A 27,990-nucleotide genomic window follows, 5' to 3' on the forward strand; every position below is an offset into this window, starting at 1 on the left:
TAAATCAATGGGGTCTAAATGCATCCATTGTGGAACGTAAACTGTGTTAAGACCACTTTATTGGTGCATTTTGAAAATATGTAGGAGCCAATCACTTTCTGATATTTATAAAAATGCTTATTTGCAGCTTATGAGCAAAAAAACAAAAATCTTTGGATCTGTTTCCACAACTAAAATTGATATTCTTCTTTCCCAGGAGCTGGCAGTCCTGGGCCGTCTCCGTCACCCCAGCCTGGTGGGGCTGCTGGCCGCAAGCTCTGCTCCTCGGGTCCTGGTGATGGAGCTGGCTCTCAGAGGCTCTCTAGACTCCTTCTTTGGCCATGAGAAAAGTAGCCTCAACCGAAAACTGCAGCACAGGATCGCCCTGCATGTGGCAGATGGACTAAGGTATGTTAAACAGCGAGTCTTAACTTGTGCTGTTTTTTTTTGTTTTGTTTTGTTTTTTTAGTAGTGGTGAAACTTGATGAGACTTTTTATTACTATTGATCCGTATGCCCCCTAATATCACGGATTATATGGCTAAATTTTGCTATGAAATACATTATCTTGCTTTTAATACATATATCCTCTGCTTTATATCCATTATATTTGCTATAATCAAATAAACAAGCTACTGGAAATATTCTGTGAGTTTAGTGGCAAAATCACCAGATATGTATAGATATTTTTTAGAAAACTGATCAAACCAATTGTAACAGCTATGGCTATGATACATATTTTAGTTGTTTCTGTAGGGCCCAGCTAGACTTCAGAAAATTTTTTATAAAATGGGATAATTGTTGCTGAAACAGGGACTTAACAGTATTTAATTTAATTTAATTTAATAGAAAATTATTAGTTCACATATTTGGGCAGGATTGGAGAGTATTTAACGAAAGTTACTACCGTAACTACGGTTCTATGAATCCCGGATGACCGCCAGAGGCGGTGCTTCAAGCACTGAATGATCATTCTTGCGCATGCGCAGGTCGAGTATTAATGACAACAAAGTCAGCTGTGACCTGCCGGGGACCCACGTGACTCTATATAGTCACGTGGCACCCGGCAATCAATCCCTCAATCTTCTCGCGAAAGCAGAGATTCCGAGGGACCAAGCACTCTGGCGGTCATCCGGGATTCATAGAACCGTAGTTACGGTAGTAACTTTCGTTCTATTTCATCCCTACTGACCGCCAGAGGCGGTGCTTCAAGCACTGGATGACTCATATCAACAAGGTCACGAGGAATCAGCAACATTCAAGGAACAACGACTACACCACCCACCTAATGTGATGTAGAGGCATGCTGCTCGAGGATTCCCTGAAGCGGATGGGGCGCAGCCACATTCACCCTGTAGAACCGAGTAAAGGTACTAGGTGACTTCCAGGAGGCCGCACGACATATAACATCCAATGGCACCCCAGTCATAGCAGCAAACGATGTCGACATGCCCCTTGTAGAGTGGCATTTCACTCCCGCCGGCAGTGGCCGGTCCTGCAAGGCATAAGCCTTGGAGATCAAATCCACAACCCAGTGTGCAAGTCGCTGCTTAGAAAGTGCCTGACCTTTCCGTGAGCCAGCGTAGCAAACAAAAAGGCTATTTGTCTTTCGGAAGGATGCCGTGGCATTGATGTATGTCTCAAGGGCACGGACAGGACACAGTGGTTCAGAGGGACTTCCGGAGTCAAACCGGGCAAGATGGAGAGGCTGGGTGCTGCCTGCTGGCAGTGATACCTTAGGAATAAATGCTACATCAGCCCACAGTGTAACGCCTGAGCCATCAGGATTCCACCGGCAGCAGGGTTCGGCTATCGAGAGAGCCTGTAACTCCCCTACACGTTTTGCGGAAACCATAGCTAAAAGGAACGCAGTCTTCAGTGAGAGCCATTTGAGGTCCGCCGACGCCAGGGGCTCAAATGGGAGGGACAGAAGAGCCTCAAGCACAAGAGAAAGGTCCCACGCCGGTGCCACAGGGCGGTTGGGTGGGTGCAAACGCCGAGCACCTCTTAAAAACAGTACAACATCCTTGTCTCGGCCCACAGAACAACCATTCAGCCCAACATGCCAACAGGAAATGGCAGCCACATACACCTTTAAGGTAGATGGGGACCGTCCTTGATCCAGCAATGCCTGCAGGAAGGTCAGTATGTCAGAAACTGAGCACTGCACCGGGTCCTGCCCTCTATCACGGCACCAGGTCGCAAAGACCGTCCACTTGTTAGCATAGACAGCTCGCGTGGACGGCGCCCATGCATTAGCCATTGTATGCCCTATGGACCCAGTGTATCTTGAGAAGGTGGACCCCGGCCTTGCAGGGGCCAAATCCAGAGCTGGAGCCGGTCCGGTTCGGGGTGCAAGATCTGACCCCCCATCTGGGAAAGAAGGTCTCTCCTGGAGGGGAGACGCATTGGCGAGCCGGAGCTGAGCTCGCACAGTAGAGGAAACCAAGTCCTCGCTGGCCAGTAGGGGGCCACCAGCAGGACCCTGTGCCCCTCCTGACGTACCCTGAGGAGAGTCTGAAAAAGTAGGCTGAATGGCGGAAAGGCATAAAGGAGGGTCCTGGGCCAGTCGTGTGCCAGAGCATCGTGGCCCAGAGGGCTGCTGTTGTCCAACGAGAACCAAAGGGGACAGTGAAATGCGTCCCTTGAGGCAAAGAGGTCCACGTCCGCCCTGCCAAAGACCTTCCAGATGCACTCCACCACCTCTTGGTGAAGCTTCCACTCCCCTGGAAGCGGCTTCTGACGGGATAGAAAATCTGCTGGCACGTTCTCCGGCCCTGGGATGTAGGCTGCTCTGAGGCTGGCTATGCGTGGAGCTGCCCAGGTCAGAAGCCGTTGAGTCAAGCACAACAGTTTCCTTGACCTCGTGCCCCCCTGGTGGTTGATGTGAAAGACCACTGTGGTGTTGTCTGACCTCACCAGCACGTGCTTCCCCCGCAAGCCTGGAAGAAAGCTCTGAAGAGCCAGAAGCACAGCCTGTAACTCCAGGACATTGATGTGTTCCCTGCCCTGCCGCTGGGACCATGTCCCCTGTGCCATTTGACCCCGCCAGGTTGCACCCCAGCCCGTGGAGGATGCATCTGTAAACACAACTTCCCGACGACACGGGAGGGAACCGAGCGGGACCCCTGTGGTCATAAACAACCTCACCCTCCATTGGGACAGAGACTGAAGACACTGAGGCCCCACCCGAAGTCTTCGGAGACGATGAGTGTTCCGTGTGGGATCCAGATTCAAGCTGTTCAACCACATCTGGAGGGGCCGCAATGACAGCAGCCCCAAGGGCACTACGGCGGACGCAGCTGTAAGCATGCCCAAGAGTCGAAGATACCGCACAAGAGGCAGCGCCATGCCGCGCCTGAATTCCGGGAGCACGCTCAATATACTGTCCACCCGCTGGGGTGACGGGCAAGCAGTCATTGAGATGGAATCCATGGCAATGCCCAGGAAGACAGTCTCCTGTGAGGGGGTCAGACTGCTTTTCTCCATGTTCACCTGCAAGCCCAAGCATCCCACATGATGGAGCACTAACCGAGTATCTCGAACCGCCTGGTCCCACGTCGCGGCACAAATGAGCCAGTCGTCCAGATATGGGAGGATCCTCAATCCCTGTGCCTGCAGAGGAGAGAGGGCCGCTGCAACACATCGGGTGAACACCCTGGGGGACAGTGAAAGTCCGAACGGGAGGACCCTGAACTGGAAATGCCTCCCTTGAAAAGCAAAACGAAGAAACCGCCAATGGGGCGGAGCGATCGGAACGTGAAAATAAGCATCCCTGAGATCTATGGAAGTGAACCAATCGCCCGGGGAAATCGCCTGCAACACTTCCTTGGTGGTCAGCATATGAAAGGGCATGGCCTTCAAGTACACATTCAGGCCTCTGAGGTCCAAGACTGGACGCAGGCCCCCGGTCTTCTTCGGAACCAGAAAATACGTGGAATAAAAGCCCCCTGGATCCAGCAGGGGGTCCACAGGCACTATAGCACCCTTGGCCAGCAAGGTGCAGATTTCTTGGTTCAGTGCCTGTGCCTTCACCGGGTCGTGGATCACAGTCATCCTGACCCGGCCAGGGATAGGTGGCCGGCGGCGGAATTGAAGACGGTACCCCCGGGACAGGGTGGACAACACCCACAAGTCCGGGGTGTGGGCAGCCCAGAAGCTGAGCTGTCCCGGGGAAAAATAACCGACCGCCGGCCCTAAGGCATCATCTGCGGGTCCCCCGGCCCTTCGAAGGCCCGGGAGGACGCCGGCCAGACTGCGCGGCTCGAAAGGGATGAAAGGACCTCGTCCCAGCCTGGTCTCGAGCTCTGTTCCTCCGATCTAGAGCAGGTCCCCGGACCGATCTCTGACCTGGTAACAGACCCTGGGGCTCAGTGGGAGAAGGAGAAGGCACTAAGGACCTCCGTGAAGGACCCGCAGCTGCCCAGGTGCTTACTGGCTGGCGATCACGTCTGTGAAGCCCTGCCAGCTGTTGCCTCGTTCTAGAGGCCTGAGCCGTACGGTCCAAGGCGTCCAGTGCCGCTGAACCAAAAAGCTCCCCCGGGACCACAGGCAGGGCCCGGAGGGTCCTCCTACAAGGCTCAGTTAGTGGTGACTGCGCCAACCAGACCTGGCGGCGAGCATGAACCAGTGTGGAGAGTGTGCGTCCAAGTTCCCTCGTCATAAGAGCAAAGGCCTGCAGAGATGCATCAACCAGGCCTTGCGCTGCATGATCCAGCGGAACAGATTCCAAGGAGGAAGACAGGGCCAGCATAAGATGGGAGAGAGAGTTCCCAATCCGGCCCATGCGGGCCCCAGAGTCATAGGCCTTACAGAGAAGGTCGTCGGTAATACGGCACTGAGGACGCGGACAACGGGCATTGGGCCGCAAGGCCTCATCAGACGGGATTATAAGAGAGGCAATGCCCGGTTCCACCGCTGGCATCTGCCCCAAGCCAACCTTGGGTGCCTCCTGCATAGCTGCCAGGACCCTGCCATCCGTCGTCAGACGTGAAAACGCCTTGGTGTCTGACCAGCAAGCATGCAGTTCCCGCACATACTCCGCCGAGGGAGGAACCACAAAGGCAGTCTCTGACCTACTGCGCCTAAAGAAGGCGCTGGAAGCCGCAGGCTGGGCCTGAGGAACACTAATCTGTAAACGGGCAAGAGCCGTTCGAATAGCGGATGTCACAGACTCCCCCGTATCCTCCTGGGAGGCAATGGAGTCCGACCCAGAGGCCCCGGAGCCCAGCTCCGGAAGGTCCTCACAGAAATGGGTGCCAGAGGCCGCCACAGAAACAGCATCGTCGTCATTGACTGACGTTTCATCCTGCTCGGTAGGGAGAGCCGTGCCGCGATCACCAGCAGTCTGAAAGGACTGGAGGAGGGCTTTCATTTGGGCCAGCTCAGTAGTGAGATGATCCACTCTGGTGGACAACCTCCCTGCATCGGTCCGTCTAGCACGCTTCGTTGGTACCGAAGGTGCAGCCACAGTAGATCGTTTGCACACCGCTTTCTCCATCGGCAAACGAGCACGCGGCGAAGCGCTCGCCCAGTCGGTAGGCTGCTCCAGTGCAGCCAACCGATCCAGTCTGACCGACCGGGGCATGACGCGACAGTTGGGGCAAGCGTCATCTGACAGCGCCTCCCGGAGATGTTCCACACCGAGGCAGGAGGGACACAAGTCATGCCCGTCATCCGGCTGAAGTGGAGCCAGACAGGTCGAGCAACATAAATTATCCAGCATCATACTGCTGAAAGGCGTGATCAGCCTGCTACCAAGGACAAGTCAACACGAGCAGGAAACGCTACTGGCGACTCGTTGTAGGAAAACCCCCGCAGAGATTCCAAACTCAGCGTGAGCAGAAACGCCACTAGCAAATCGATTATTAACTAAAGATGAACTCAGCACGAGCAGAGACGCCACTGGTGAGTTTAGGCAAACAAACTATAGAAGAACCCAACGCGAGCAGAAACGCTACTGGTGGGCTTAGGCAAACAAACTGAAAACAACTCAGCGCGAGCAGAAACGCCACTGGTGAGTGTAGATAAACAAACTATAGAAGAACCCAACGCGGGCAGAAACGCTACTGGTGGGCTTAGGCAAACAAACTGAAAACAACTCAGCGCGAGCAGAAACGCCACTGGTGAGTGTAGATAAACAAACTATAGAAGAACCCAACGCGAGCAGAAACGCTACTGGTGGGCTTAGGCAAACAAACTGAAAACAACTCAGCGCGAGCAGAAACGCTACCGTGAGTCAAAAGAGCCACAAAATTAACGTGGCAAATCAAAGCGAACAGTAAACTACTGCTGAGAAAAGAACGAAAACTTACCAGTCACCGCAGATCTGGTAAGGTGAAAGCAGCTTGTGCAGCCCCTGGAGGGCGAGACTTACCCGCAGCTCCGACCAAACCCGGTCACGGGGCTACCAGCAACAAGCAGCCAGGAAACTAGTGGTATACACAGAAGCAACCAGCTTCACACGACCACACTCCGGTACTCAACACACCTGCGCGCGAGAAGAACAAAAGGGATTGATTGCCGGGTGCCACGTGACTATATAGAGTCACGTGGGTCCCCGGCAGGTCACAGCTGACTTTGTTGTCATTAATACTCGACCTGCGCATGCGCAAGAATGATCATTCAGTGCTTGAAGCACCGCCTCTGGCGGTCAGTAGGGATGAAATAGAACCATGAGCTTCACGCCTATGGCGTTAAATTTTTCCCATTATTTTTGCAAGTAAAGAAAACATTTTGTGAATGGAAATTTGAAAAAACATTATAGATTTTAATCAATAGATTGTAAGAGCAACTTTCTTGTTTTCTCAGATTTTATTTTTCTTTCTGTTTTTAAATTGTACTATTTAAGTTTTCAACAGATTTTATATATTCCTCTTTTTTTAATTCTGTTTCTCAGATTGTTTTTACAAAGTCCATTCTTTTAAAATTGTTTTACAGATCACTTTCTCTCTTTTTAAGAAGGGACACAGGTCTCTCAATTTTAAGGAAGAGAATTATCTGTAATCTGAAAAAACAGAACTTTAAAACAAAAAATAAAAAATATAAAATCTGTAAAAATATATTTTTTGAAATAAAATGTACAAGTATATATGTAAAAATATTCAGATAAAATGAAATTAAGAATAACTAGTCAAAGATAACATATGAAAAATAAATACATAAAAAAAATATATATAAGAAGACGGAAAACAATGAAAAACCAAATCTGAGTCTCTCTCACAACCTATTTTTGATTAAAATGTTTTTTAAAGTTTCATTTCTGGATTGCATTTTATTGATTAATTATTAATTTATTTTTTCAAATTTCCATTTCCAAAATATGTTCTTTACTTGCACCAACAATGTAAGAAACCTCCATAGGGGTCATGAGATCATTAATGACTTTAAAAAGAAAAAAAAAAGGAGACGATGGCATCAAGAAAATGAACTTTCAAATCTTAAAAGCTCAATAAACAGGATAATCAAAGGACATCGTGGCAGGATATGATGTTTCGCAAAATATGCTTCATTTTTATCATTTCCTCACTGTTTTCAAACAACACAGACAATCCAAATTACCACAGTGTTGCATCATTCTTCCTGGTTTCATCCATTTGGGATCAAAGGGAAGCCCTTCCTACTGCCTGAGGTTTCTCTCTCTGTTTTTGCTGGATGTTGGATTTAAACACTTTATAGTTGTGCGGCAATATGATTCTCCGTTTCAGACACAGAACCAAATCTGATGCGAGTTTGTTGGACTTAAATTCCCTTTTCAAAATGCTTTATTAATACAATTAAAGGCATAGATCTGGATTACAAAAAATCCTTCGGTGTCTTATTAGAGATACTATCATGACTATCATTGTGTCAGTAATTAACAATGATTTTTATGGGTAACCCTCAATTTGTCTTGTCTGCCGAAGTTCATCTCTCTCCTCCGTTTCCACTTAATTTCAGCAAAGACTCTTATCACACCTCTGCAGTTTATTCAGCTCTTTTGAAGGACTATTAACATGTTTAAACCATAGTTTCATCAGCTCATGAAACAATGATTGGTTAGAGGTGGACAGCTGTTTTTATCTTCAAGAAATTGGTTAATAAATAGGATGAATTGATTAAAAAAAATATAAATTTTTTTGTTAAATGACATTTAAAGTAGTAAAAATGTGCAGCTCTTTGAATTGCTGCTGGAGTTATTACTGTAGGTGCTGATGCTCTACTACACTGGAAAAATGATCTAGAAATACGTAAACATTTCTTAAATTAAGTTTATTTAACCATAATTTGAGCAGGTAAACGAGATAGTTGGCCAATGGAATGAGTATTTTTACTTTTAAAATAAGATAATTTGATAATATGCACTTGAAATGAGACAATGCAATTGTGTTTTCTTATTTTAAGTGTAAATTGTCTTGTTCCATTGGCAAGATCTCTTTTACCTCTTCAATCCAAGAACAAATGCACTTATTTAAAAAAAAAAAATTACTAGATGTAGAGGCTGCAGAAACCTGTGCAGGTGTTTAAAGGTGATTGACCTTTAGCGCTAACATTTTGCTTTATTATCTGTAAGGTAAAATTATTAATATTCTAAGAAATAAAAGCATGAAATATTTCCCAGTGTGTGTTACATTTTTCAGATGCCTCTGTATGTTTGTGTTATCTTATTCAGTGGTTGTCTTTGTTGATCAGGTACCTCCATTCCGCCATGATCATATACCGAGATCTGAAACCCCACAACGTGCTCCTGTTCAACCTGAAAAGCGACTCCGACATCATCGCCAAAATCACAGACTACGGAATCGCTCAGTACTGCTGCAGCATGGGAGTGAGGAGCTCCGAGGGAACTCCAGGTAGGACAGAGGCCCCTTCTCTGACAGCATGCCACAGTGTATGAAAAGTTCTGACGGATCTCCATGCGGCAGGTTTCCGAGCTCCTGAGGTGGCCCGAGGTAACGTCATCTACAACCAGCAGGCTGATGTGTTCTCGTTCGGCCTGCTGCTCTACGACCTGCTGACGAGTGGCGAACGCATTTCAGACGGGATGAAGTTCCCCAGTGAGTTTGATGAAACGGCAGTGCAGGGAAAGCTGCCAGGTGAGGTTTAACTGCTCAACTTTGCTAGGTTTTTTTGTTCATACACTCATATAGGGTTTGTTAATGTGCACAGATCCGGTAAAGCACTACGGCTGCTCACCTTGGCCAAGCTTCCAGGCTCTGATGACAGATTGTCTGAAGGAAAGCCCACAGGATCGTCCCACTTCTGCTCAGGTGAGGACCTCAGCAACATCAAAGGAATGTGTAAAAATAACTCTTAAAGTGGACCTGAATATCTGCAGGTACCAGCTAGGTTTTAGAAAAGGACACAGATTCCAACCAGGAAGCTTTTTCTTCTCAGTTTGTTTTTTACAATTAAAACATTTTCTCTCTATCCACGCTCATTCATCTTTTTTCTGGGATGTGTGCAGGTGTTCGACAGGCTGAATTCAGGGGAAATGCTTTGCTTGATGAGTGAAGTGAAGGTTTCCAGCATGTTCGGTGCTCAGTGCATCACTATGAGCTACAGCCGCTGCAGCAGCAGCCACCAGAGGACGTCAAACCCCGTGGCCTGGCTCGGCGGAGGCAGCAGCTATCACAAGAGGGGCTTGGTCACAGCAGTGGACCTGCAGACCAATACGGTCACCTCACAGGTACACGCACCGATCCTTGACCCCATTCCTCCTGCAGAGAAAAACATTGTCAATGCAGATTGATAGTTGGACCAGTCTATTTATGCTCATTGGAAGAGGAATCCTCTGCAGCCTCTTAACGGTTCTTCCACTATCATTGCCCTGGATTTAGCTCCATCATGTCATTCCAGTTAAATGACAATGACATAGATTTTCAGAAGTGCAAGATTCTTTTTGAGTTGTAGAATATGGGTCAAACAGGGCTCTATGAATATGAGGACAGATGTCTGCCAATACATCAAAAGCATAATAAATACTGCAGGAAACAACATCTCATAAGCGCCCAACTATGTCACCACCAGGACTCTGTGCGCCTTTTCTGCTCTCTATTTACGCTGCTGTAGAGTCTCTCCCATGAACCTGCTTTTGTGGCTTATAGAAACTTTGTCACTTAGTCACTTTGAGGGTAGAACCAACCTGAAAAGGTAAAATGCCTGTGATTGGCTACTTTTCACGAGATCCCGCCTCTTCAGAGAGCACTGTTTTCCTCATAACTGCGGCTATGATAATTAGCAAAGCATCTTCAGGTTAAATGCTGCTCTTTTCTAGAGATTAACTCTTAGTTCTAATCCAACCGCTGTCTCTGTCATTAACTAAAAATTTTATGAACACAATTCTGGACACAAAAGATAAAGTGCTTAACAGTAGCTCTAAAGTGATCAGAAATGTAAATGACAAGCTGTAAACCTGAGTTCATTCAAGCATTACTCTCCTCAATATAAACAGTGAAGAAATCCTTAGCTTAGCTTATATGACGTTCCAAATTTAACATCAATCTTTTTAGAGGATATTACTACTGCTGTCAGAACACATTAATGAGGGGGAGTGGCGGCCGAGTGGTTAGGGCATAGAGCCTGGAATCCTGAGGTTCTGAGTTCGAGCCCCACTTCCACAGACTGCCACTCTGTGTCCCTGAGCAAAGACCCTTAACTTCACACTGCTCCTTGGTGCCGCACCATGGCAGCCCACCGCTCTCCAAGGGGATGGGTTAAATGCAGAGGTAAAATTCTCCAATGTGAGATAATTAAATTTCAAATGTTAATATTAAACTAAGTTATTTAATGATGACTTCTATTCACCGTTTTTTGTGTGTCCTGTTTTGCCAATATAACTCCAGGTATCGATTTCCCGGAGCTAGGTAATAGCCCAATAGATTTGTTTTTACAAGCAAACCATTACGGTTGTTGCCTTAAGGTTCTGGTTGGTGCTTCTGTATGAAATGGGAATGCTCTTAAGAGGTTTTTAGGATGCTTTTAAAAGAAATAGTTTTAATTTAGTCCTAGAAGGACTGTGTCTTTGTCCTACCTTCAGCGCAGACATCGGCCAGCGACGCATTCTCTGCTGCTGTTCTCCCATCTTCCGCAGTTAGCCCCAGGCAGCTGTAGCCTGTCCTAGCTCTGGTGCTGTTTCCCTATCTTCCGCTGTGGTTACTTGGCGCCAGAGGGAGACACAGCTGGCCGCCTTGTCCCGGTTCTGTTTCTCACTCCGTCGATGTGCTCACACTGATTTCTTGCTGCTCCTATCTGAGCACCGAAACGCCGACTCACCTCTGTTGTCTGGGTGTTTCATCGGCCAACGCCGGACAGCAGGGCCCAGAACTTGGTCAGGGATAGGCGGAGGTACGGCTGAAAGTAACCATCATTAGGATGTAGCTACTGGAGGAGGCAGGGGTATTTGTTCAGCTTTTAAAAGAAAATGAAAGCGCTGTTAGTGCCTCGATAAATCCAAGTTAAACCAGCAAGCAGAAAACTCATCACTTAGACTACGTTGACGCTGCAGGTCTTGATGCTGAATTCCGATTATTTTGTGAAATCTGATTTTTTGTTTTTACGTTGCCGTTCATATTTCTAAATATATGCGACTTGTATGTGATCTCCTGTGAGAACTGCAGTCATACAAAGCAATTGTCCTGCATGCGGAGTAGAGGACGCAATGACGTCACAGACCAGCGTGCTCTATGTTTACGGAAGTAAAAATGGATGTTAGTGCCAGTGCACATCTAGCGGTCTTTTCCAACCATAAAATCATCACATGTTTAAACATAAATACTGCTCTCTGCATCATCATCTGCCATGGTTGTTGTTTTTCTTGCCGCTTCTGCGTAGCAAGACGCATAATAGTGGCCTTTGTCTGGTATTAATGACGTTCAGGTCAGATGAATCCGACCTGGCCGTTCCGACACAGGTTGCATTTCAAAAGATCAGATTCGTATCGGATTCAGGACCACATAGTCAAGTGGCCTGGGTCGCATTGGAAAAAATCAAATCTGTGTTGTTCAGACTGCCATGAAAAGATCAGATCCAGGTCGCATATGGGCAAAAAAAAATCGGATTTGGGTCACTTCAGGCTGCGTGTGAACGTAGCCTTAGTGGGTTTACTCGCTGTGCAAATTGCTTTCACTGGCCAGGCAAATTTCAAGGAAAGCAAAAGCAGGCGAAACTGCCGTAATAATTGTGGGTCTCACATGAGCGTGATATGTAATGTAACTGTGTGCAACTAGGAATAAAAGTCCTGTAAAGTAGCCAATCCCGGCATGGCTTCCCTCAATGTGATAAAAGTTGACATGAGCCAAAGAAACAGGTCCACAGGAAAGAATCTAAAGGAGCATGGTTGTGACATATTGCTGTCAGCTTTGGTTGTGATTTGATGACCTAAATGCAGAGGCAGAGGTGAGTTCTTGCAGTTTTAATGATAAAAACAGGTAACGGAGGCAGGAATCTAAAAATCCAACTTAAAATGACACGCAAACCAGAACCATGGAGACTTTAGGGGAAAAACAAGCACAAGGAGCCAAGGAAAGACAAGGAGCGACTAGGAAAGACGAGGAACTGCATAGGGAGAGTATTTATGGCTGAGTGAACAAAGGGAGGACTAACAAGCTGATTGGGAGCAGGTGAGAACAGAGGCTTCTAGGAAAAGAGCTAAGGAAAAGAAAACAAACACAAGAGGGCAACAAAGAAAAGCCTAAGAACTCAGATATATCCAGAAAACACAACAAAATAGGAATTAAACCAATAAAACTAGAACACAAAGAAAAAACATGAATCGACATGAAAACTGAAAACTCAAAGAAAACCTAACAAAATTAAGACCATAACAACTGGGGGGCTTTTGGTATTGAATCTGGACATGTAAAACATTTTAAAAGTGCACAGAGAGTAGTTTATGTGCCTCTATTTTAGATAGAACTGATCTTATGCATATTTACCAGGCGTTTGACCTCTTGGCAGAAATCTGATTTCCTATATCCTGAATTCATGTTTCTGGTTATTTACACATTTTCTCCAAGCAAACCTACAAGGCCTTTAAAGACCAGCTGAATTTACTCAGAGCTTTTTTCACAAAGCAAACCTTATTTAGGTTATTTAAAGTTAAAGTTTGTTTAGGGGGCATCGTTACAAAGGTGGCTGAAAATAAATGGATTAAATCCAATGCAGTTTATTTATATAGCTCCAATTCACAACAACGGTAAGTTTACAGAGAGAATTCAGCCAGATCATGTCAGAATGAGAGAAATTTGGCAGGTAGTAAATGTGAAAATACTTTGTATTGGTGCAATGCATCTAGAAGATACTGCCAAGTCCAACTGTGGTTCACAGCTTTCTCTTTCCTCTGAAACAGGAGGTCGACACCAGCCCCGTCCTTTGCCTAGCAACAGTCCAAATCCCAAACGAGGAATGTGATTGGCTTGTAGCAGGAACACAGTCTGGCTCCCTACTGGTCATCAGCACTAAGGACGTGTCCTCTTGGCACCACCTGCAGAGCGTTAGCGACGCCGTCACCTCACTCTACTTCCACGTACATCCGCGGCGCACGTAAGTTATAAACATAGGCAGTGGACCCCCTGCCGCTCCGGCGATGGAAATCATCTTATACTAGTTCGGACAATCCCAAAGGATGTTTTAAGAGAAGAAAATGTTTAATCATAAAATAAAGTTGAGAAGGGAAGTGATGTAACGAGCAGGGGGTGTTGTAAATCAGTTGGCTTTTAGTTTTACCGCTGTACAGAAATCACAGTTGAGCCGCCGTCATCTCAAACCTTAACTTTAGGTTCCATAGATTTTTTGTCAAACTCCTGAAGGCTGCAGTCCCCACTCAGTTCATTAATCCCTTTTCTCATGTAAATGCCTGGATTAACGCTTTTCTCAGAGAACCATCTAACCTTCAGAGCTACATTTCAGCTCAAGGCTCTCTGTTGCCTGAGAAAAAAAAAATGGCTTCCTCTGTTTCTGCAGCCTCGGTTCATCTCTGCAAATATTGAGCAGCATTTGATTCCCTATTGCGGTGAAATTATTTCCAAGTTAGCTATTCAAGCTCGGGAGTCGGCAGCATCTAGCTCATGGTTGATCTGATTGAGGGACTCTGATTCCGAAGAAAAGAGTGCAACAGAACGGATGGCCAACATCTGAGAACCTGAATCGTATTGCTAGATGCAGCTGCTTGAATATTCAATATTAAACTTGAAACTAACTTCATCACAGTAGAGAATACGCTGTGTTCTGCTTTGATGCTGGAAAAAATACACTGGGCCCTTTGGTCTCGTGTATGCAGAAGCAGAGTAAATACAAGCTGCAATGTTTTATTCCAATATTTTCAGTCCATGGTAAAAAAAAAAAAAAAAAAAAAAAAAACATAACATATTTACTCTGGATACATTACATAGATTATTGCAGTAGTAATACAACTAAATAGACTGGTAGAAAGATAAATATACTATCTAGATACATACAGTAGCAGCCATTCAAAATGGCCCTTCCCAGTCAAAAGCCAGCCGAATTGCAGCCCACTTCCCTGCAGCTCCCAGCAAAAGCCACTGCTGTGACCCCCCTCCTTCTCCTGGGCATCCATATTTATTGACCCTGACTCCACCCTTTCACTGAATTAGAGGGAGATGGCGCTTTTCTTTAGATCTCCACTCATGACAGACAGAATATTTTAGGACAGATTGATGTAAAAAAAAGGAATTGTTGGATGACAGCCAAGGACCCATCAAGGAGAGTGGATAAATTTTGAATGGCTACTTCTTTATTCAACTGTGCAGCATCTGCTGTATTGACAATGAGGCAAATACAGGTGCTGGTCATAAAATTAGAATATCATGAAAAAGTAGATTGATTTCAGTAATTCCATTTAAAAAGTGAAACTTGTATATTATATTCATACATTACATACAAACTCATATATTTCAGATGTTTATTTTGTTTAATTTTGATGATTACAAATGACAACAAATGAAAATCTCAAATTCATCATATCAGAAAATTAGAATATTACTGAAGACCAATAAAAACAAAGGATTTATAGAAATGTTGGCCAACTGAAAAGTATGAACATGAAAAGTATGAGCATGTACAGCACTCAGTATTTAGTTGGGCCTCCTTTGGCCTGTATTACTGCAGCAATGCGGCGTGGCATGGAGTCGATCAGTCTGTGGCACTGCTCAGGTGTTATGATAGCCCAGGTTGCTCTAATAGTGGCTTTTAGCTCTTCTGAATTGTTGGGTCTGGTGTATTGCATCTTCTTCTTCACAATACCCCTTAGATTTTCTATGGGGTTAAGGTCAGGAGAGTTTGCTGGCCAATTAAGAACAGGGATACCATGGTCCTTCAACCAGGTACTGGTAGCTTTGGCACTGTGTGCAGGTGCCAAGTCCTGTTGGAAAATGAAATCTGCATCTCCAAAAAGTTGGTCAGCTGCAGGAAGCATGAAGTGCTCTAAAACTTCCTGGTATGTGGCTGCGTTGACCCTGGACCTCAGAAAACACAATGGACCAACACCAGCAGATGACATGGCACCCCAAACCATCACTGACTGTGGAAACTTTACACTGGACTTCAAGCAACGTGGATGAAGTGCCTCTCTTCTTTTCCTCCAGACTCTGGGACCTTGATTTCCAAAGGAAATGCAAAATTTACTTTCATCAGAGAACATGACTTTGGACCACTCACCAGCAGTCCAGTCCTGTTTCTCTTTAGCCCAGGCAAGACGCTTCTGACGCTGTCTGTGGTTCAAGAGTGGCTTGACACAAGGAATGCGACAGCAGAAACCCATGTCTTTCATACGTCTGTGTGTGGTGGTTCTTGAAGCACTCACTCCAGCTGCAGTCCACTCTTTGTGAATCTCCCCCACATTTTTGAATGGGTTTTGTTTCACAATCCTCTCCAGGGTGCGGTTATCTCTCTTGCTTGTACACTTTTTTCGACCACATCTTTTCCTTCCCTTCGCCTCTCTATTAATGTGCTTGGACACTGAGCTCTGTGAACAGCCAGCCTGTTTAGCGATGACCTTTTGTGTCTTGCCCTCCTTGTGCAAGGTGTCGATGGTCGTCTTTTGGACAACTGTCAAGTCAGCAGTCTTCCCCATGATTGTGTAGCCTATAGAACTAGACTGAAAGACCATTTAAAGGCTTTTGCAGGTGGTTTGAGTTAATTAGCTGATTAGAGTGTGGCACCAGGGGCCATCAATTTTGAACCTTTTCACAATATTCTAATTTTCTGATATGATGAATTTGAGATTTTCATTTGTTGTCATTTGTAATCATCAAAATTAAACAAAATAAACATCTGAAATATATGAGTTTGTATGTAATGTATGAATATAATATACAAGTTTCACTTTTTAAATGGAATTACTGAAATCAATCTACTTTTTCATGATATTCTAATTTTATGACCAGCACCTGTACAACTATTCATATGTAACTTTATATTGATACACAGAACTAAAGCGAGGTCTGTTCTTTGTTTTGCTGCTAGGGGGGTTTAGACAACTGAAACAGGTTGAGTCAGAGTTGTATTATTTTATTTTTTGCATGCAATTTGCATAAGAGATTAAATTCACATTGTGAGCACATTTGTATACCGCATTTGATTACCTGATCTGAAACAAATTTCAGAAGGATGGATGGATGGACGGTTTAAAAGACTTTAGAGAAACAGAGGAGATCAGTAATGTTGATGGTGCAGAGTGAATCTCATAACTTAAATATTACGACTGGAAGCTAATAGTGACTAAAACATTGACATGGGAGGTAGGCTCTTTATGATGCTTGGCTCAGCCTTTCTGTTATTACATGCACTCGGCCTGGTGCTGTTAGGGATTATTTGCTTTACAATAGTGCCAGTTATCAAGGTGGAGTGAAGGCACACCCTTTCAGAGGGGAGGGGCGATCGCAGGAAAACCTATTACTCTAGGGATTTGCACGGTTAAAGGGACATAAACATGTTATGACATTATTTAAATGTACAGTAGCTCACGCTAATGGCACACAAGAGTTTTTCTGGAAGATTACCTCATCCTGCTGGTGTAATATTTGTTATTTTGTTTAAAAAGTTGTTGTTGTTTCTTACTTTCTTAGTAAATATAGGCCGTTTGTGTATCCTTACAATAACAAACGAGGTAAAATACTGAGAATGTTGGCTGGAAGTAAACAGGGCTGTAGTCTACTGTGGCTAGGGTTGCCAACCGTCCCTTGAAAAACAGAATCCTTCCGAATATACAAATATAATTGCATTGTGACCAATGAGCTGACAACATGACCAGCAAATATGCATCTAATTTAACGCTAATGCCCATCAGGTGTTCCTTTTTGTTTTTTTCAGTTAGAGTTGATGGCCCTAACTGTGGCTAGGCTGGTTAGCATCTCTCAGTGAAGTGTGGAAATAATGAAAGTCCTAGATGACGTTTAAAAAACAAAAGATTCCAAGAGGATAAGAATAGAACAGCGCTGGGAATCCAGTCTGAACTTTGGTGTTCACTTAAGTAGAAGCTAAATCTGCTGAGGTGCTCAGCTGCTGAAGTAATGGATGTGTAAATAAATGTCCTTATTATTACTTATACAATTTTCAGCAACGATATTAAGTCTCTTCAGTCTAAGTACAAGGAATATTATAAACAGATTAATGGACTGTTGACTCTCACCTTGATGCCGTGTCTCTGCATTTGTTATGAACGGTAATCGATTTATTCCGTTAATTTTTCCTCTATGTTCTGATAAGAGGCTCTGAGGAGGATTGACTAGAACTTAGAGTTGCTGCAGATCAGTTAATACACATAATATATATTATATAATACAGTAGATGGCGCCACATTTAGATCAGCTGGTCACACCCAGTGATGGGGTTCTATTTAGGCTTAACAAGGACGGTTTAAACAGGATGGGTGTTTGGTGGATATAACCCTATTTTATCAGGATCAAATGGGTCTTGATCATTTCTACACTACATATAACCCGACTACGCTTCTTTAAGTGCTGCACAGGTTCCGAGAATATTGTGCTTATCCATAAAACCTTTTGCAAAGACTGGCTCATCAATCTTAAACATTTTTTATTATCTAAATCAGGAAAAAGTTTAATTCTGGATTTCTTTGCAGCCAAAGACAGAACTACTTGCTGGTCGGGACTGCAGACGGAGTTCTTAGTGTTTATACTGAGTCTGCGCTCATGGTAAGTACTCATGCCTAATGATAAAATGAAGTGTTGTAGATATTGTTGTCATAGTAACCACCTGCTTCTCCTCTCCCTCCAGCAGGAGGACGGTCAGCCTGTTAAAACTCTGACGGTTGGAAGCGTCAGCACTCCTCTGCTCTGCCTGGGCCAGTCCACTCACTCGCTGGACAGCAGGACCGTGTGGGCTAGCTGCGGGACCAAGATCCTCGCTTTCTCCGTCGACTACGACGTCTGCAAGGCCATCGACACGAGGCCAAACCTCATCTTCCAGTGAGTCTCCTATGTGGGTTTTTTAAAATCTAAAAAAAAGCTTCCTGAACGGTGCTGCTCCTGTTTTTATGTTTAATCCGCAGCGTTGAAATGAGTCCTGCTAACGTATCTGTGTTTGTTTGCATGTGCGCCATTACAGCCAGCAGCGGTCTCTGAGCAGCGAGGCGTCCGTCTCCCGCATGGTTGTGGACAAACACGTGTATCTCAGCAAAGCTGGGACTCAGACTGTCGAGGTGTGGGATAAAAGGAGTGAGAGGATGGTGGATTGCATCGACTGCGCTCAGATCATCAGGTACATGCCGCCGCCGCCTAGAGTTCGCCCGCTAAAGCAGACAGACTTTAACAGGTTCTGTTCCCCTGTAGGCGTGATTCTGGCTGCAGAGTGGAGCCGTCCGCCGAGGTTTCCCCCACCTGGGCCACGGTGAAGGCCCTGATGATGCAGAACACTGCAGCTCTCTGGATCGGCACTAGAGGGGGCTACCTGCTCCTGCTGGAGCTCTCCAAGCATCAGACGCTGCAGGTGTTGGCGCCATTGTGTGATTCCGTTCGCTCCATCGCCTCTGCTTTCATACGTGGGTCCACGGCATGTACAGCCGCTTCACGTTGGTCATTTCAGGGGTTCATTACTGAGGAAAAACGTAGATCTAAGGAGCTGATTTGGTTTTGAAGGATTTTACCAACAGCTTCAGGCTGAGTTTACAGTTAAATACGTCAAATTACTTCTCTTTTACTCTGAGCAACAGCCTGAAGGTTAACTCCTCAGTCCTTCTGCTCGTATCTCCTTTGTAGCAAAGAGAGTGTGAGAACAAATAGAAAAAAAAAGAGTTGAGTAACTAAAGATAAGAAAAGAAAAACATTTTTAAGCAGCTGGGTTTTTGTTTGGCTTTTAGCTTCACAGTTTCTGGGGCTATTTGCGTGCGCATGACCCGGCACGCTGTGAGTTTTCCTTCATATGTAACAGTGTGTGCACTAATGTTGCTTTTCTTTTTCCTCTTTCCATCAATCAGAGTCGTTAAACTGGAAGAACGCTGTGCTGGTTTTGGGTCGGAGGCTCCCACGAGACAAGAACCATGACGGTGGGTGCGAAGTGTCCTCGTTTGCTCTGTCGCCTCGCTGCGCGGCGTTCTCTGCAGAAGTAACACGTGGGTGTTCCTGTTTGTTTTTGGTCCCTCAGATGAGGAGTCGGTGCTGATGGTGTGGAACAGCATGTTGCCTCTGGAGGTCAAAGACCTGAAAAAGCACTGTGAGAAGAGAGAGCGAGCCGCAGCCAGAATGAGGGAGCAGCTCCATCACACCTGAGCCACAGGTTCTCTCACCATCAGGCTTTTGGCTCGGTTCGTATCGTCAGAATCATTTTAAATTAATCAGAAAAAAAAATCTTGAATTCTTTTTTTACTTTATTTCAAAAATACAGTTAAATGCTTTTGCTTTAGACACATTTAACCCAAAATATTGGCAGATGTTATTACACATCCCTCCATATCCATAGAAATACATCCTTCTGTCACTTATCGGTTTTCAGACAGTAGGGTAAATGGGGCTATAAAGTTAAAGCTGTTAATAAAAAAAGACAAAGCTCCACCCTTAGAGAGTCGTACCAGTATCTGTATGCTTGGTGTTAATGGGTTAAACCAATTATGCTTGGTTTTTATAAGTAGCTTTAGCCCCAACAATTATTATCAGTAATAGCAGGTGCTGAAGTTTTACATCAGTACATGTTTTGTTTTACAGATGAGTCAGCCAAAAGGGATTAACTCTTCAGCTGCAATGAAGAGGATGTTTTACCTCAGCATCTAAAAACCAGGCGTACTTTTCACAGACTTTTCTGACGCTGGATGTTGAAGACAGAAAGGCTGCGGCGCTCCTGCAGGAACCCTGGGATTGACCGACTCATGTTTGATCAGACAATAGGCGTCTTTATCACCATTGGTTTAATCTGGGTTCTTTCGTCCTCAAGCAGAGATGTGAACAAAATCCTGCCCCGAAAAAAACAGAGGTGGATTTAAACCTGGTGGACAACAGGACAGAAAAAAAACTGGAAAAAGACGCAAAAAGAAAAGCCATTAAAGTGTCATTTGATTATTTATTTCTGTATGTGTAAACATATGTATATATATACCGGTTTATTAATCTCTAAATTTTCCAATACTGCCTGCTTTGTAAATTTTTTCTGATTGTATTTACATCCTTTTAGCTGAATTTATTGTGATGCCAAACAAAGCAAGTCAGTAAAGCTATTTTGTACATGGTACTGACTCTCGGTTTCTGTTGATCAAATCTGTTTTTTCTTTTTTTTTATTTGCTTAAAAATATTTATGATGCTAATGTACAATAAATCTGACAGTATTTTCCATTCGGTACCGTGAGGTTAGATAGTTCTGTTCCCATGCAAAAAAATTGGAGAATTGCAGGTATGCTAAAAAGAGAGAAAATGCTTGATTTGATCTAAAGAAGGTTATAATTCAAGCTTATCGGTGTAAAAAGGAGAAGAAGGAGCAAGAGACAAAAAGCTTTTTTAAGAAAAAAACTTTTTACAAAGCTGAAAATAAATCAGAGTAACAAAGGACTCAGTAATGACTCTTTCAGGCATATTGATGCTAGTGTTTCTGAAGCCACTGTCACACCTCGACGATTTAGCCAGCATATGCCTGACGTCCCAGAATCCCCTAAAACTGTGGCATATGCTGAACTTTCTGTGGTTCTCCAATTTTGGGTGTATACATAGGTTCTGCATTCATTAAGCATACTCTATGTCCAACGACAGTCTACCTTATGCATACCGCATGACTGCGTAATGCATAAATTAAAGCTGCTCTCCACAGGTACATCGCTGCTCCTGAGGTGGGAAGCAATGCACCCAGAGGTACTGCCAGCCAAAGAAGCATAAATAAATTAATAAAAAGAGCGTCATGTGTGCTAGGACTGGCGGTTTCCTCCTGTGAACCCCCTTTTATACCAAACGCTGCCAATACACCATTATACAGTAGCTGTGAGTTAGAAACATGTTCAGCAGTCGTCTGGAACACGTCAATACGTTGATATGGGCGTGCAGGTGGGCAGTGGTTGGCGTGCACGACCCATGTATGGAGGCCTTAGTCCTCGATGCGGGCGACCCGGCTTCGAATCCGGCCCGTGGTCCTTTGCCACATGTCTCTCCCTCTCTCTCATACCCCCTTTCCTTTCAGCCTAATGTCAAAAAAACGGTCCACTAGTGCAGTAAAAACTCAAAAAAATTATTAAATAGAAATACTTAGTTGACATGCGTTGGTGATAAGTTATGCACCACTTACTCATAGGTTTTGGATAAGCTATACACCATGACTTATGAGTAACTTACACTTAAAGCTGAAGTCTGTAAGTTTTTAAAAATCACTTTTTTGTCATATTGGCTAAAACTGTCCCTATGCCCAGACAGCAGTACATGTGATATGTAACCTGTGAAAAAAACTGCTTCAATTGGTACCGCCTACTGCCTGTATTTCAATCTGGAAAGAATAATTCGGGACGAGTCAAAACAACCAATCACAGCCAGAGGAGCGTCTGATGGAGTGTCAATCACAGCTGAATCCCCCCCCCCCTTCTGGTCGCATGCGGTAGCCGCGCAGGGGCTGTGAGAGGGGTGGAGCTTGGAGGTGGGGCATGAGTGAAGCAGAGAGGGTGGGGGAGTGGCGTGAAACCTGTTTTTCTTCAAATTTTCAGTCGAAGTCTGCTCTCTCAATGTTACAGACTGCAGCTTTAACGTATGCCAATGATCAAATAATTAATCTGTAACTTATGGCCCATGTATGAGCGTACACTGGCATATGTCAAGAAATTTAGAGCATGCTCAAAACAAATACTTGCAGTATGTCGACGTGTGCCTGCGTTTCAGCGTGCTCCTAACTTATACAAAACTGACCCATTATTCATCCATTGTATGCCAGCGTTTTTGCCTGATTTTTTTGTATGTCAGACATACGCTAGCTAAATCATCAAGGTGTTACATGGGCTTAAGAGGCTTAGTGGGAATGTAGTTTCAAGTGTTGAAGGGCATCCACTGTGTGGAACAGTAGATGGAGGGAGCATCATGATTGGAGATGCTTTAATAAAAAAATGGTTGCAGAAGAGCATCGAACAGCAGCTTTTTATTCAGGTCGGCTGTTTGGAGGCATGGGAAAGCCTAAAATATGTAGGACATTAGGCCCCGAGGACCACGGATAAGACAACCTGATCTAGGAGTTTCATGCATATTTAGTGATAATAACTAAACCATTTTAATGCATGTATTAATCGATGTTTATATAAATGTTATTGAGAACCGTAAAAGCTTATCACATGACTTTCCCCTCAGAAATGTAGCTAAAAAAAACACCCAGGTCACTTTTTGAATATCTGCATGCTTTAAAGGGACAGTGTCAAATCTGGATTTATATTGGCAAAAAATGAAGCCTAGGCTGAAATTCATCGGAATAAACTGGATCATGCAATCAGAGGCTTATCCATGAATGAAGCAGCGAATTAGCATTTAACCACCTCATAATCCAAATAGTATCAGATTCCTGCTGAAACATTCAAATCAACAGCTCAACTTGCTCCCCAACAAGTATTTTAGTTGGATCATGTGTCAAACTTTGATTCTGATTACTCTGATTCAACTCTCCTCCATCCTCTTCTTCATATCTCCTAAAGCTCCATCTGTCTCCTATTGAACTAATACCCTGGACTCATACTGCTTTCACAAGGCAACACCAGCCAGTCCGGCAGAAGACTGCCATGGTAAGCCTGGTCCTGTCAGATTTCTTTCCAAGGGGAGTTTTTTTTTCTCCACTGTCGCTCTATGCTTGCTCATCGCGCAAGCTCATATAAACCTGCGCCTTGTTCCACCTGGCATCCATCTTCCTTCCATCTGCGTTCCACCACCAATTGCATCCCTGGTGGGCTTCATCTCTGTTCCCATTCAGCAGCTGCTGCATATAATCAAAGTAAAATGAATTGTTCATTTACCCCACTGATGCCGGAGTGCCAAAGTCTAAAAATATTGTTTCAATAAAACCATTCTAATTGCCTTCCTTCTTCTGTATTTCTCAGACTGAGTTCTAGTATTGCTTTAATAAATATCATCCCAATGGGATATGCCATGTTGTATCTGCATTTAAGATTAGAGAAGCTGAAAGAAGACAAACATGTTTTACCTGTGTCTGGAGATGTGCTGGTTAAAATAAGCAAAATAAACTGTAGGTCATTCTATCTTCCACTTTCTCTTGCAATGGAGCAACATCCGTACTTTTTTTCAAGTGAGAGAAATAATTTTAAGAAAAAAGAAAAGACATAATAGCCAGGAAAAAAAACAACAGGTGTTGATTTTACCAGGTGAGTACTAGATGGCGATAAATATTTTACACTGTCTCTTTAAAACAGATCCTATCTGCTCTTCTGCCATCATGTGAAAGAATATCCCATAAACACCTTCCTCCTCTTCTCATAACATTGTAAGATAGTCAGAAAGGCTGGCATGTGAGCCAACAAAGAGATCAGATCAAGCCCCAGGAAGAGGATCGTCATCTCTAACTTTACTTAAATATGTACAAATGTTCATTAGTGAGGTTTTATGGAAATCTGGTCTTGATTTACATTTTCTATTTTTTATTTTAACTATTGACCAGCTGATATATGGCCTATTTCAGTTCAATTGTTCTGAATAGACTGCTTGCTCTCATTTCTTTAGTAAACATTGTGAAGCTCCACTTAGAAAATGTAACTTCTTGGATTTTTTTTATTTATATTTTTTTAACAGTCTTAATATTGTGATCAGGGTCTTTAACAAATGTATCGCAGATAAAAAAAAAAAAGGTATCTTCATCTGTGTTGTTTATAAATTTAGATGCAACAGAGTTGATAAAGTAAAACATGTCAAAAGTGCAGATCAGACGTTTATTTTTGGTGTTTATGCAGCCATTTTGGATTCTGAGGTAGATGACATCCAAATGCAGACTTTTGTTTTTATTATTTATTTTTTTAAATCTTTTATAACTTTTATAACTATAACAGTTATAACTGTTTTCCAACTACTGTAATGATGCTGTTCATTGATTTTTTTTAAGTAGGGGTTTAGGAATCCCTGGAGAAAGGAATGACCCATCTGTCTTTATGCTTCCACCTTTAGAAAGGTCACAGCGGAGGACTGTGTGGTCCTGTTGGGCTCAGCATCTACAACAAGGGCTTATCCTAGTGCATTAAAAAACAAAAAACTAATTAATGAGGCTGGCACCCACGGATGGACTGGTCACTGGGCATACAGGGCATTTGCCTGGTGGGCTGACTCCCATTTTTTGGCTGATCCATAACTACAATCCATAAATGTATTCATCAATTATTAAATTTATTGATCTGTATTCAATAACCTGTTAGTTTACCAAATCACCATCTAAGTAAAGCATTTCCACAGCAATGTGGCCCTTTTTTCAAATCAAATGCTGAACAATCTGCATGTTTACTGGTGGTTCCTAGAATTTCTAAAAGTAGAATGGGAGGCAGATCTTTAGGGACTAACGCTTATAGTTAGAGTGGTTTAGATTATCCAGAGCTAACTCTATAGTTATGCTGCTATAGGATTAGACTGCTGGAGGACATAAGGACCCCTTTTCATCATTCTGCTTCATTCTATCTCTATTCTCCCACTCTGGCCTGTTTTTCAGTATAGTCCTGTTTCTCTGTCTTTCATCCTCTGACATGAGAGTTAGATCAGAGCTCGTCTGCCTGGCTGTTTGTTTCCTGAACGGGGCGAGATGGAGCTGGTTGACATTTACCTTTTGTATCTCTGCTTCTTTCTGTACATCTGCTTCTGTCTCCTTGAACCCCATTAGTACTTGGAAGATGGCCACTCACACTGAGCCTGTTTCTGCTGTAGGTTTCATCCTGTTAAGAGGGTTTTTTCCTCTCTACTGTCGCTCTTAGATCATTAAATTATCAGGCTGCTATGGTTTTAATTGTTTTTATAGACATTTCCAATCTGCTGAGCTGTTTGGGCATCAAATACGCAGTAAGAAATAAACATTACCCCCTTTGTAAATGTTTTTAAATATAAAGTGTAAGTTGTGTCTGTTTATTTACCATTTAATTTTTCTAAACAATCATTTCATGAAGCCTTTACAAATTTGTTCCTTTTATATCCATTTTTTAAATGGCTCAACATGTGCATTTATCCTCTGAGTGTCTCCCAATGAAATATATCTCATCATAAAGAAATCATGAAAAAACAAAAAACGGTCAAAATGTGGATCGTCTTTGACTTTTATTTTTGAACTGGAGGAGGGAGGGGGTGGGGTGAGACATCGCAAGTTAAGCATTTCATGAAAAAATATTTACAAAGAGGACTCGGTCCTCACCGACATGGACAGAACATTAGTAAAAAAACAAAGACATGAGAGTTAAGTACCTCTGAACCTTAAAAACACTGCTCTGATATCCAAACCATCAGGATAAATATATAATATTTATATTGTATTTACAGAATACCTCAAATTTACAACGTGTGTATTCTATAAACAAATATAAATGATTTAGGCACACTTCAGTCCCAGACCACAACGGGATACAAACACTGTCTTCTCACTGATTTAATCGAGGCTGACGTGAAATTTGGCCAGAAATGAAGAAAGATTTAGATCTTTGTGTCCTTCCATAGTGAATCCACTGAAAACAACTTCAATACTTGATTAAAATGAGACCTAAAAAACATTTTATACAGCAATTCTTTTCTGGTTGTGAGGTGCAGTCGGGTTAGACAACAACTTCTCTTCCGAAACCGTTAGTTTTTCTGCTTACAGTCACATAAGGTTCAGGGACGACAAACAACAGAGCAGCTACCTTATCTACTCAGATCAGACTTTGTGGTAACAATGTACGATGATAATGGCTGACTAAACGCACGCACAAGGGTGGAGGAGAGGAACGGCCGGGTAGGGCGAACTATCAGTCGGTCTACAAGTCCGACTCGGGCATATCTGGCATGTCCGCCATCAGGTAACCAATCCCGTAACGGCCGTTTGGAGCCGTGTTAACCTCCGCCCCCCCGCCGCTCTGCTTTCGGTAGATGTTTTTGCCGGGCATCGGCGAGGGTGCCTCACTGGGCGTCTTGCCATGGATCAGGCTGGCGTCGTCGTCGTCCTCTGGCCGGGGGGTCTCCTTAATGACACGGCCCTTCTTATAGGAGACGGTGGACAGGCCGCCGGTGTTCTCATCGATGATGTTGAAGAAGCGCAGGCAGAAGACCACCGGAACGGGCATGATGGCCATCACCACCAGGGAGATGCACACCGCGATCCCCCAGGGAGGGAAGTGAAGGGTCTTCTCCGTGGCCTGAAGGATGGGAGAGGAAAGAAAATAGATGTATGATCAGCTCTAATCCAAAATATGTTATTTACTCCTTACAGCTCCTTCAGAAAGTAATCAAACCTCAGGAAACATCACAATAAAACCACAAACCTCAGTAAATTTTATATAATAGTGAAACTAAAGCAGTTGCTAAGGAAGGTTTTTGAAATGTTTTACCTTTAAAAATCTAACAGCTGAATTACATTTTACCTCCTTTACTCTATTACCCCCTAAATGAAACTTCAGTGCAACTAAACGAATCCAGAAAAAGCACTTCTAAAGAAAAACAGGTCTGACATCCAAACGGTTCATGGGGAGCTTCGATCAGAGCTAAAAGCAACTGGGCTGGGATACCTCTGGAGGAGCTGCAGAGATCCACAGCTCATATGTGGAAGACGATGCTCTGAACGCAGCATTGCCCCATGCTGTCAACATCCTTTTCTAAAGCACCAATAGGGAAGCTGGGCGAAGTGGAATTGATGACCCAACAAACCAACCATAAATTTTAGTGTTTTATTAGGAAAACAAACTGTAAAAAACATTTCTTTTTACTTTTCTTTCCCAATGAGTTACTAATTCATGGTGTCTCACGACATCCGATCTCTATAAAATACATTAAATGTTGTGACTTCTTTAAAATTAAAAATACGAAAACTTTAGCTTTACCTGACAAACTAAAGACTATGTTTAGAACTGTGTCTCCTTCAGCTTTTATTATCTTTGGTTGTAAAATCACAGCTTTGGGTCTTTGACCAAACATCCTGTTTATTGTTCCCGGCTTTCATTTAACTCCAGGGTGACCGAGCCACAGAGCCCGGGTCCAGTGCTGGACGAAGTACTCAACAGCAGTTCATGAGTATTGAAACTCATAGTTAAATCTTACTCAACTATAAGTAAAAGTAACTCAGTCAAACATCTACTGAAGTTAAAGTATTGAAGGACACACTTTTGAATATAGTATTCAAAAGTACTTGCATTTAAAAGTACTTAAGCTACTCAAAAATATTCAAAAACACCAATAAAATGTTCTAATATCAGTACATCTGATGTATCGATGCGTAGAACCACCCGCTACAGATTCCACACCACTTGTAAAGAGCTTCAGCATAAAAATGCTGCTAAAAAAATGACACCTTTTTTTTTATTTAAAAACAAACCAAAACGAAAACATACGTTTTTTTTTTTTTCCATTTTCCTCACACTTTCACTGTGGAATAGTGACTAAAGAAACAGAA

At 43.7% G+C, this 27,990-nt stretch overlaps 2 protein-coding genes across 4 annotated transcripts in view; one reads left to right on the plus strand and one right to left on the minus strand.

Annotated features, from left to right (window-relative positions):
- lrrk2 (leucine-rich repeat kinase 2) overlaps nucleotides 1-20,756 on the plus strand; it is a 78,030-nt gene extending 57,274 nt beyond the window's left edge. The window contains exons 39-51 of one of the 3 annotated variants that reach the window (XM_038309031.1): nucleotides 197-387; nucleotides 8,649-8,809; nucleotides 8,882-9,052; nucleotides 9,126-9,226; nucleotides 9,424-9,645; nucleotides 13,306-13,499; nucleotides 18,058-18,130; nucleotides 18,213-18,403; nucleotides 18,543-18,695; nucleotides 18,767-18,975; nucleotides 19,411-19,479; nucleotides 19,578-19,709; nucleotides 20,135-20,756. In XM_038309031.1, coding sequence (XP_038164959.1) covers nucleotides 197-387; nucleotides 8,649-8,809; nucleotides 8,882-9,052; nucleotides 9,126-9,226; nucleotides 9,424-9,645; nucleotides 13,306-13,499; nucleotides 18,058-18,130; nucleotides 18,213-18,403; nucleotides 18,543-18,695; nucleotides 18,767-18,975; nucleotides 19,411-19,479; nucleotides 19,578-19,702 — 1,860 coding nt within the window. In that variant the 3' untranslated portion in view covers nucleotides 19,703-19,709; nucleotides 20,135-20,756. Of the gene's footprint in view, nucleotides 1-196; nucleotides 388-8,648; nucleotides 8,810-8,881; nucleotides 9,053-9,125; nucleotides 9,227-9,423; nucleotides 9,646-13,305; nucleotides 13,500-18,057; nucleotides 18,131-18,212; nucleotides 18,404-18,542; nucleotides 18,696-18,766; nucleotides 18,976-19,410; nucleotides 19,480-19,577; nucleotides 19,738-20,134 lie in introns of those variants that run through there. The other 2 variants (XM_038309032.1, XR_005282824.1) reach the window with 2 other exon arrangements.
- A 4,898-nt stretch (nucleotides 20,757-25,654) lies between these two features.
- The window catches only part of slc6a15 (solute carrier family 6 member 15), a 31,950-nt gene continuing 29,614 nt past the window's right edge, over nucleotides 25,655-27,990 (minus strand). Inside the window, exon 12 of the mRNA XM_038309030.1 lies at nucleotides 25,655-26,740. Coding sequence (XP_038164958.1) covers nucleotides 26,363-26,740 — 378 coding nt within the window. The 3' untranslated portion in view covers nucleotides 25,655-26,362. The remainder of the gene's footprint in view (nucleotides 26,741-27,990) is intronic.

Source organism: Cyprinodon tularosa, unplaced genomic scaffold (assembly GCF_016077235.1).
Source record: "Cyprinodon tularosa strain WSP-4 unplaced genomic scaffold, ASM1607723v1 ctg654, whole genome shotgun sequence".
In the NCBI taxonomy this organism is placed as follows: Eukaryota; Metazoa; Chordata; class Actinopteri; order Cyprinodontiformes; family Cyprinodontidae; genus Cyprinodon; species Cyprinodon tularosa.